The following is an 11,627-nucleotide window of genomic DNA, read 5'->3' on the forward strand; positions in this document are numbered from 1 at the left end:
GGATGTATCCCGAGGGGGGTATAGGACCAACGTCATCCTCTCCCTCAGCCCCAAGGTGTTGCTTTGCTGCTTCATGGGCGATCAAATTTTCGCCATGATCTGTTTCCCCTCTACTTTGTTTATCTTTCTCTTCTTCCGTGGAATGGGATCAGTGAATAGTGTTGGACAAAATTTGGATGGATTCTGCTTTCGTACTGTTCGTTCGTCCACCTCCTCCTACAAATCAACAAAAATACGTGTCAATTTGGTAGAGTTGACTAATATGTAGTCATATAGAAATGTATTTTTTTCTTACGATAGAAGGAGATGTTTGATCCACCTCGTGATCATGAGCTTGCAGAAAGTTGTCACCAGCATCTAGCTTCTCATGTATCTGAACAAAAAATTCACAATTAACATATATATATAATCATATGTAAGTGTATCAAAGTTAATTACATCTTATGACTTACATTACATGGATTGTCCTCCTCGTGCATACGATCAGGCTGGGTGTGATCACCACTATCTGGCTCCTCCTACAACTCAATAGAAATTAATCGTTATAATATGGTTTTAACATATACAAGTTAATTTATATCTTACAACAAAAGGAGGTGTTTGATCCTCATTGAGAGCATGAACAGGCTGGAGCTGATCTCCACCAACTGGCTAATCATAACCATCTCGATACTGATTGTCATCATGATCGATGTGTTGCTGGAAAGCTAGACTGGTCGGGGCGCGTAGAATAGTTAACACTGATTCAACCATCGTCTCAAATCGCTCTAAATGTGTGTCAGATTGGCCCACCCGTGTCTCCAATTAGCCCACCCGTGAATCCAATTGGCCCACCCGTGTGTCCAAACAGTCCACATGTGTATCCAATTGGCCCACCTGTGCATCCAGACTCCTTAACAATTATAGCACCTCAATGAGCATCTCAGTCACCTGTACAAGGTTAAAAGTCAAAACCGAAAACAATTACAAACAAATGAATTGTATGCGTACAAGAGAAAAATTATGATAATAATCATACCCTAGGCTCGTTCTAAATAGGTTGTGTTCTGGAAAAGAGTCCCATACCGACAGACTCCTCCTCATCCTCCTTGTCTGCTCCCTCCCCTCTCTCCATCCCACCAGCCTTCTCCTCATCCTTAAATCCTTCCATGCATCCATCAGCCTTCTCCTCAACCTTAAATCCCTCCCTGCATCATCCTCCTTAATCCCACCCTCCCTAACACCAACAGTCTCCACCGTATCCTCCCCCCACCCCCATGCTTGAAGATGTCGAGTCCAACCAAGTGTAGAGGGTTAAAAGACCTCAAAAAATTAGTGTCTCGGTCTATATCTGTTGGCTCAATCGTCGAACTCTGTTTAAGTGACTGTAATATTGAAATATTTACACAGCTATTTCTGTAAACAAAAACAAAAAAACAAAAAAGAGAGATAGAGAGAAATTCATTGAAATTTACGTCAAACACTTACCAACATGGAAAGACATTCATCGTAACTTATTTATTTGGGCCTCTTTTTTGATAACCACTTCATACATATAAGGATCTTGATTATGCCTTTTATTGGTACAACCCACGTACTCGCCACCCATGGGGTTGTTTTGATCAATCACTACTGTAAAATGTGAAAGAATTATAATAAAAGAATTCAACTAAACCAAAAAAAAAAAAATGTTTGTATATACAAATCAAGTGAGCATTCTACCTGAAATGCTCAAACAAATTCATAAAGGTTGACTTTCTTCCCAACCTGAGCATTCAACTTCCACCTGGTGGTAGCTAGACAAAAGTAATGTAGTCCCTAATTATATATGTACATTTCCCAAGGGAATGACCTAAATGATTCTAAATCCTCCACCAAGCTCCAATGGAAATCTTCTACGCTTGCCCGCTCATCGTGGGCCATTAATAGCATGTTGACCACGACAAGGTATCCCATCTTCAGCGCATCATCTTTATCCAGGTCAAGCTTCATATCAAGTAGTTCCTTTATGTCTTCCACTTAAATGACCTCTTTGTGTGGGAATAAACGTGCCCGTAAGCTACCATCATTAACAGGCCTCGCTTGCAAGATTTCCCCGTCAATTGGGCTGAATCTAAGTCCAGTAATGAGGGTGAACTCTTATTTCCCATATCTACATGCCACGCCACCCAGCTCGAACCACATCTCATCGGGGCGGGCACTGGGAAATTTCACCTCCCTTAGAAGCACTTGAAGAATCAATTGTGGTGCAGTAGCTTGGGAGAAGTGGGAGATCTGCATGAAATGTCCTAGTGGGCCCCATATGAAATCCTCCAACACACCATACTTCACAAGGGACTCACGAACTAAGGTAAGATTATTGATGCAACAGTGAGTAGTTGCTCGCGTACCGAGTGGTGGTACCCGGCTAGCATGGATATAAGTAAATGTCTGCTTCTTCTTCTGAACATCCATCTGTAAAAGAACACAAAAGTTGATGAATTAACGAGTTGACTATTGTCATCGGACTCTTGATGAATCAGTTTAATTAGACTATTCATCAACCCGATCGGACTATTGTCATCAGACTCTTGATGAATCATTTCTGATCAATGGTTTAATGAGTTTCAGCCACAAATTCTAATGTTAAACCACACTTTAACAACAACAACAATACAAGAGTTTAGAAATTAAATAAGAAATAAAAAAAATCAACTCAAAAAGCAACTTCACCGATCGAACTATTCATCAGCCCGATCAGATTATTGTCATCGGACTCTTGATGAATCATTTCCGATCCATGGTTTAATGAATTTCAGCTACAAATTCTAATGCTAAACCACACTTTAACAACAACAACAATACAAGAGTTTAGAAAACAACTCGAAAAAACTTCACTTAAAGGTCCGATCAGACTATTGTCAAGAGAAGAATCATTTATGATCGAACTGTTCATTAGCTTGATCGGACTATTCCAATCGGACACTTTTAGATCCAAATGGTTTTGTTCGATTCATTTTGGTATTTTGGGTTTCATCAGTTTCATCCTACATTTCTCAAAAACACTTCAACCTAAACAACTTAAAGACAAGTCTGATCGGATTACATTTCTGTATTTTACATCCACGAATGCAAAAAACCACTTCAACAAAACTGAGATCTCATCCTAAACTTCACATTCAAAAGAAAAAATTGTATAATTTTTTTGACAAATTTAATGCGAAATAAAAAAATAAAAAAAAGCGAACAAGTCCGATCGGACTCTTCTTCAGACGAAGATCAAAATGACTGAAGAGTCCCAATGATGAATAGTAAGTCACTTACGTTTCATCTCCTTCCTCCACCTTGTTAAGAAATCTGTTTTCTGAGAGCTCTGCAAAACTATTTCAAAATCGTCGATGTTACTCCTCGGTCTCGTCCTTTTCATCCTTCGATTGCTTCCTCAAGGACGTGGTCATCGGCCTCTGATTCTTCTTCGTGTCGATCGACTCTTCAGGCTCTTTCTCTTCTAGGGTTTGAATGTTCCGATTCCCCGTAGGTTTAACCATGGCTAACCCACGTGATTTTTATTTTACTTTTGTTTTTACTTCAATCAACATGGTTTTTATAAAGCCATGTGGCGTGCCACTTGTGTCGCCCAAGGATTCGATTTAGAGAGTTGGTCAAAATTGCAACTAATTTCATAAAATCAGTATTTTTTGCCAAAATTGAAACGATTGGTTATAATTGAAAAAATTCGAAAATGCTTAATTTTTTGGTGCTAATTGCCCTTAAATAAACTATTGAAGTTCGAGCACAAACTCCCCCGGACCCAAAAGTAAGGTCAGCCCAAACACCATGCTATAGTAGTTTATTCATTTGTCGTTAAATTAAACCATGCTGTCTTAATCTCTTAATTTCTTTGAAATTGATCGATGTACCCAGTCCGATCTTAACACATGACGTGAAGACATTTTTATGCATCGAATTGTACGAGAGTACTCTACCAACCCCAAATCAATTCATCTCCACAACCGAAGAAGACTTGTTTAAAACTAAAGATTCTAATAGAGAATTTTTTTTATTCTAGAACACATAACTAATCATACTAGCTAGTGCAGTCGAAAGTGCATTAGTTCTTACAAAATGTTGCATGCAAATACGAATACTCGGTTGAACGTAGAAGCCTTTCTAATTCCCTATGCCCGGGCTCTTCCCTCATTCACAAAGGCTCCTCTATGCTTAGCCTCTACGTGCTTGGCTGCCATTACTTGCCGGAACGGGTTCCTCCAATTGCTCTGTTTCATCGCACAAAATCACAAGTAAGATTACTAGTAGTATTACCAAATGACCTATGCCCATGAAGATTACACAAGTGTGATTCTTACGTACCATTAAGCAGCTGCGTGTTGACAAATCGCATATCGGGTACTCTTTAGGGCAGCAAGTTTGGTTGTCCGCGCAGCAAGTGGCATTCTCGTAAGGGCAACACGCCCAAGAGTTGCATGGCTTTCCAGCTTCAGAGACACAACAGCATGTGCTAATCTCCTGACAAGTGAAGTACCCCTCGCAGAAATTTTCGCTTGGAGGAGGCGGAGCTGAAGATGCAGGAATGGGGATGGGCGTGACGGGAGTCGGGTTTCCCTTGATAGGGTAGGAGGCTTCCGCTGCAATCCCGCATTTACCAGCGCCACCCACGTTACGTTCCAATCTGATATAGCCATCTTCTCCCCAAAGTGCACCCCATGAGTTCTTCAAAATCCAGTAATCTACACCATTTTCTGTACCATATCCAACAACAGTGACAGTGTGATCCAGTTCTGTCCCACATTCACCGGTAAATATGCCCTGAAAAAAGATGGTAATAAAAAAAAAAAATTATTACATACGTATCTTTAGTTAATCAGATAACATGTAGCAAAGCATAATCAAGTATTCTTTGCAAATTGTAGACTCAAAAAGCTTACATATACATTGGCAAATTTATGGACCATATTAATTTTCATACAAGAAACCAAAAGAACAGTATAGTACTCTCTTTACCTAACATATGAGTCGATGAGTTATAGCCTTGACTCTATGATGTTCATGAATGTTACATGTACATATTTACCATTTATTGCCTCATCAAATGTAGTAGGGGATTTCTAATGGTTTATATAAAAAAAATTTCAATGTTGGAATGCATTTTCTTCTCTTGTTAAATCATTGGTTAGGAGTCTCAAAGGACAAGGCTATGGCCTTTCGGGAAAAGGGAGATGGTTTGGAGGAACCGCCAAAGGTTAAGGTGGGGGTGCCATCCTTTTAGTGGGAAAAGAAATCATAACACATTTAGCAAAACTTGAGCAAATATTTGAACTCTGTACATGATATGTGTTTGATTAAGAGTTTCGTAACTTCTATAGTTACATGATAGGTGGAAAACGAAAGCTATTTAGTCATCTACATCCAAGTTCAAAAGAATCACCTAGCAAGCTGCTAAATTATTCTAGTATGATTGTAGCATTCTTGTAAAAGTTTTTTATTCATGAAATGTCTTTCATGTCAGAAACAATAGCTTTGGGCAGAATTAGAATAAAAAGTGTATCTTTAGTTAACTGGTTATCAGATGTGCAACTAATTTAAATAACTGCAAGCTTTCTAAAGATGCAGCTAAGATAAAACAAAGAATATATAATCTTGCTATCCTTGACTTCAAAACAGAAATTGAGACATAATCTTACTGATTCATAGAATTGGAATGCCATGCCAGAAGCTTCAATGGCAACACTAACTGGCTGATGTGCTACTGCCTTCTGCAATGCCTTCTCATCGTTTTCAAGAATGTTCTCATAACTGTCAATTGTAACGACTTTGGATTTCGCCTGCATAAGGGAGTAATAATGAATGATAAAGACAGTTCTTGCTCTTTTACCATAAAATCTTTACTCAATCAGTCACTTGGCATACCAAATACAACTTGTCATCACAGTCGCCTTGTGCAGCTCTATAGGGATAATCTTCATCGGTATCAATGCCACCATTGTTGATAATGAACTCATAGGCAAAGTCCAATACACCACCGTTGCATCCCTCATTATTTAATGTCTCACAATCTATCAGCTCTTGTGCAGATAGCGAGAGCAAATTACCAGTCACTATATGGTTGATCCCCTCCACTGCAGCAACTGTTGAAAAAGCCCAATAACTCCCTGCATTCGCAGTTACAAGTCAAATTATTAAATGATAATCTATAAAATGATTGAGCCATTTCTTTTTATTCTCCATGCGAGCATGGAAATCAATTTCTTAGGTGTACTCTTAAAAAGGGAATGAACTCAAGTCCTTTCATGCCCACGATTGGATATAGCCAAGTCCAACTAGAACTTAAAAGATGTTTGGCCATGTTTCTGGGATGATAAATTATTGAATGGCTGCTTCAACTTCACTCCAATTTTGAACTTTAGTCTTAAACTTCCAATTTTTCTACTTAATTCCTCCAACTGTTCTTTTGAAATCCATAATAATCCAATCTATTAATGGATAGAGAAAAACTGGGTGGTATACTATACTAAACTTTTCAAGATCAATAAATCTATACTAAACTTTAGAATATTATCAAATCGTAACAAAGGCAATTGATGTAATGGGTTTCAAATATTTGATGTTTGCTGGTAACTCCTATAAATGTGGGCGCAAAGTGGGGAGCTGTTGTAGGATTCTCTAGCTGCCTTCCGACGGCTTCTTTCTAGTTGCCAATGATTAGAAGTGAGACGGGGAAAACAAAATCGAAGACAAAATTGAGAAAATATTTTTCGAAATTCTCTATCTACCCTTGCCCTTATTATAGACAACGTTTCAAAATTTTCAAAGCCAAAAACAACCAATCTAATATCGTTTTCAATTTTTGTTGTCTGACATAAAAAGCATGATGAGAAAGAGAATAAAGCAAGGGCAAAATGGCGAAATCAAACATACCACAGCTGCCCTGGTTTTTGATTGGAGTGACGGCACCTCTCTCTCTCCAATCAAGGAAGTCCGGCAGGCTCTCCCCGTCGACGGAAGCGTAGCGGCTGCTCCTATTGGACGCCAAAAGACTCCGCCGAGAACCGGTTTTCGCCGCCAGGTACACGGACCGGTACTCCTCGTTGGTGAAATCGGCGAACCGGTTCGGCCCCAGCCTGTACGTCCGGTTCTCGGAATTGTGCTCGTCGATGAACCGGAGATTGTCCTTGAAGATCTGGAACCTCCACTCCTTCTCGCCTAGGGCGCTGTACCTCTTGCCGTGCTTCACCAGCCACGACTCGTAGATGGCTCTCACTTCCCCGTCGGTCCTCTGCCTCGATCTGCCGGCGGCGGCGGCGGAAGCGTGGGCTGCCAGCGATAATCCGAGGAGAACGAGAAAGCAGAAGACGATGGAAGCGGAGAACACTGAGGAGGCCATGCTGATTGCGGTATAAAACACAGAGAGACGATTGAACAGAGGTGCGCTGTCGGAATTTGAAATGACGATATATACGCAGCTGCGGGAGCATAAGAAATCGTGGATCACGTTATTTTATAGAGAGGCCGAAAGCTCTACCACGTGGGGCATGCAGGGGTCGGGGTTGGGGTTGAGGCTCACGTGCTCTCTCTCATTTTGTTCGCTTTAAGTAAATTTGTTCCACACAAATAATATAATAATTTATTAATATAAAACAACAAACAATTATGCAAAAAATTCAAAACAGTGTCAGTATATTACGGAAAATAAAAAAATACAAGACAATCAATGAATGGGTACACTTTTTAATTATCACAATACACACGCACGCAAGATGCTTAATCTCAATACGTTATCGGAAGCAGACCATGACCAGCCCACTGGCATTTCGTGACCCAAATGACAACATTGTATGATTTAGATAAATTTTAATAGTATATTCATTCCAATAGCTGGAAGACACCATGGACAATGATATTTTTCATGAACTCGTTGGCCCTATTAATTGGTAGAGTGACTAACATTAAATAAAGGAGCTTAAAAGGGCAAGATAAGAGTAGTTAGTTATTAACAAGATAGAAGTGGTTAGTTATTAATGTTTAAGATTAATTTTAAAATCTAATGTTATCTATTAACTGTTTTTATTATTGAACTATAATATGCTCTATCACTAAAATACTATGGAAGAATTATATATAAGAAAGTCTATTATTTTTATTTTATTTGTTTTGAGACAAAATACTTCACATGATTTAATATTAAAGCCTACTCTATGTCATTTGTCACACAATTGACTTATACTAATCAAATTATGTTTAAGATATTTTATTAAGATAACATTCTCTAGCACAAAATTTGGAAAACCAATTGAGCCAATGTCAAAAATCTTACTTTTTGAGTTGTCACTATAGACAACATTATCTCGCTTGTAGGTGATGTTGTTGGCTTCTAGGTGATGTTGTTGAAGAGGCGTTCATCTTTGTTCATGTATTTGAAACATCCATTATCTAGGAATCATTTGCTCCTCACGACATTGACAGCAAGAGCAACTTGCCACAAAAACAATCAACTTGCTCCCTTTGATATCTAAACCTTTTTTAGTCCATTCACGCCAGCATAGAGTTCTTCTTTAGGAATCTAAATTTGCTTAAACCTATATGGTTTGTTCCTTATGAAGCATTTGTTGATTGAATGACTATGCCTACCACAATAATGGCATGTAGTCCTATTTGAAAATTTTGGTTCTCGAAATGATTTCTTTGAACTAGGTTTTTGATAAGATGCTTTCATGAAAACAATTTTATTTTGCTTGTTTTGGAATGGATTAAAACATATTCCTTGATTATTTCCAAAATTCTTTTGAGTTCCTAAAATTATTTCTAACTTCGTTTCACCTTCAACAAACTTTTCTAAAGAATCGTATAAATCCAAATTTTGTTTAAAAATATTTTCTTTTTCATCAATCAAAACATTCTTCTCATCAATCTAAGATTCTTTTTCTTCCTTTAATGAACATACATCTTCATCGAGAGATTTTAATTTCTTCTTTAGAACATTATTTTTCGAGCTAACTATTTCAAATTCACTCATAATATCTTTAAATGCATCATATAATTCATTAAGAGTAAAATTTGTAATTACAAGAGTAGAGTGGGATGTTACCTCTTCTTCTATTTTGGCCATGAGACATAGTGATCAGTATATTTTGCACTCTTATTTAGTTTTCCAACCTTAGCATTTAAGTATTCAATGAACATGATTGCTACTCATTTTGGGCTCAATATTGTCAATATAGGTACACATCACATGCAAAGCGGACATGGAACAAAAAGAAACGATTTCGGTGCATAATAGGAGTGGAAATAAAACTTGAAGGATGGTTAGCTATCAACTTGAAATAAGGTGGAGAAAGTGAAAGTGGAACAAGAGCAAAAAATGGAAGACAAAGAAGAGAGGGGCTAAGGAAGAACTCTAGTGGCCTATAACAGTATACATTTCGCTATAGGACCGTTGTAAGAGTTAAATTCTGGAGCTCACGGTCTTACAACGGTATGCATACCACTGCAAGACTGCTTTAGGAATTATCTTCTGGAGGTCATGGGTCTGCCACAACAAGTGTACCCTAGTAGGATCGCAGTAGAGTTTTGAACTTCAATTCAAAGCGCAATTTTGGCCCGTCTTTGTCTAATTCAATGGGGAACAAGACTTTTCATGGAGCACGACTCGAAAACCCTAGTGATGGCTATATAAAGGCTTCATCTTAGAGTTTTGAGGGATTTTTTTATAGAAGAGGAGATGACAAAAGATTGAAGGGGTGAAAGAAGGTAACTTGAAGATTATACTCTTGGGTTGTATTTTTCTTTTCTTTCTCAATCTCTGCTATGGATTCCAACTCCTTTTTTTCTCTTTTGATTGTAAGAATGCATTGCTAAGTGTTCATAGCTAGGGTGAATGATGAAACCTCGACTTCTAATGGTTTGATTTAAAGTTATCCAGTTTGCTATTTCCTTATTTATTTGGGTTGATTGTTTGTTATGTTCATAATGTCGTTTTGATGCTTGATCACCATTAAAACGTATTTGTGATTTGTATTGCTTTCGAGAGATTCAGTATGGATTAGACATGATAGTAAACAACGTAAGGTCCTATAGTAGGTAGAGATACCGTTATGCCCTATGAAATCATTTTTGTGATGATCACTGTGATTGAATGCATGTTTATATGTTTGAAGGTTGACTAGAGATAGTTAATCTCATATATACACATAGAACCAAATGACCATCGAGAGAGGCTTTGGGTTGTAATTGGATCATCGACTTTCAACCTAAGATAAGGAATAACAAGATCCGAGAAATGAACAATTGAACAATAGAAGGCCAACGGTGGATTCACAAATCCTAGTGTCTTAGTTTTGTGAGTTTTGAATCGAAGAAATTGTTTTAGTTGCATCTTTTATTAGTAAATTAGTTTTCATTACAATTGAAGTCATTGTTAATAGCTATACCAATGTGTGTGTTAGGTTAAGGTTAAATTAATTAGAGTAAACGTCAAAAGTTAGTCCTCGTGGGTACGACACTCTATTCATCACTATATTACTTGTCATGATCTGTCCACTTGCGGGATAGAATAGGCGGACACATAGGTGATAGAGCGCATATTTTCATATTATTTAGCCCTCATATTTAGTCTTTTTGCACGTTAGTTGTGTCATTTTATTCATCTTGATTTTGTTTTATTTTATTTTATAGGAATTGGGCTTCACACTATTTTATTTTATTTTGGACAGATTAGGGCTTCCTGGGTCATAAGGAATTTTGATGGCAAGAAGGAAAACAAGGAGATTGGAGACAAAGAAGCAAAAGTGTGCTGATAGATTTGACCTTCTGTGCTTCTTTCAAATTTTTGGCCAAGTTATAATCTCAGAACGTGAATTATGTCTTCAGAGATATTTTAGAGGACTTCTTAGTCTTTCTGGAATGGTATGGTTTGTCCAAATCCGAGTTCGTTTGGGCCTCCAAACATCACTTCAAAATCGGGACCAGATAGCTAGGTTAAATTAGGAAAGCTACACTGGACACTGATTCTTTAAAAGGCCATAACTTGGGCGTCCGATATCCAAATCAAGTGATTAAAAATCCTAAATTCATCTACTCTTCCTGATCTACAATTTTTATGAAGGGTCCGAAGCCCATAACGCACGTTATCCTATTCGAAATCGGCTGTGAAGTTACAGTAATCTAGGGTTTCCTCCTTAAGTTCTATTTAAGCACCTTATGAGGCCATTAGGTGGGAGAGATAGATATATTTTTTGTCTCATGAACAGTAGCCGTTTTTTCTATATTTTTTTTTTCTTCTCCATTGAGGGCTAAACACTTGTAATCAGTTGCAAATCCAAACTTATTCCATGGTTTGAATCCCGAAAGCTTCTACGAAATCTGGTTTGAATTTCAATTATATTTGTTTTAAGTTTTCTCTACTTCTTTTCCGCTTATTCTAGTGCATGTTCAAGACGGTTGTATGAACATATACGGGGTGGATTTCTCTTTTCTATATTGTGGTTTTAATGTTATAGTCGGTTGATACAACACACGAAGGAAAGAAGCAGAAACAAATAACTTGGTATGGATGGTTATGGATACTAGGTTCTGGAATCTGTGTGAATGAAGATTAAAATTGGTAGACTGATTGAAGGAGGTTTTCTTTGATTTTTATATCAGCTTTGATTTGA

General features: G+C 37.7%; 1 protein-coding gene across 1 annotated transcript; it reads right to left on the reverse strand.

Moving 5' to 3' along the window:
• Positions 1 to 3,936: 3,936 nt before the first annotated feature.
• Positions 3,937 to 7,458, reverse strand: LOC127808761 (cysteine proteinase mucunain-like). Its single transcript, XM_052347361.1, has 5 exons — positions 6,895 to 7,458; positions 5,887 to 6,128; positions 5,661 to 5,801; positions 4,330 to 4,785; positions 3,937 to 4,235 (listed from the first exon to the last, which is right to left on the reverse strand). Exons 1-5 carry the CDS (start codon positions 7,358 to 7,360, stop codon positions 4,137 to 4,139), a joined length of 1,404 nt encoding a protein of 467 aa, XP_052203321.1. The 5' UTR covers positions 7,361 to 7,458; the 3' UTR covers positions 3,937 to 4,136.
• Between the last annotated feature and the right edge of the window lie 4,169 nt (positions 7,459 to 11,627).

The sequence above is a fragment of the Diospyros lotus genome, chromosome 8, assembly GCF_014633365.1.
Source record: "Diospyros lotus cultivar Yz01 chromosome 8, ASM1463336v1, whole genome shotgun sequence".
NCBI lineage: Eukaryota > Viridiplantae > Streptophyta > Magnoliopsida > Ericales > Ebenaceae > Diospyros > Diospyros lotus.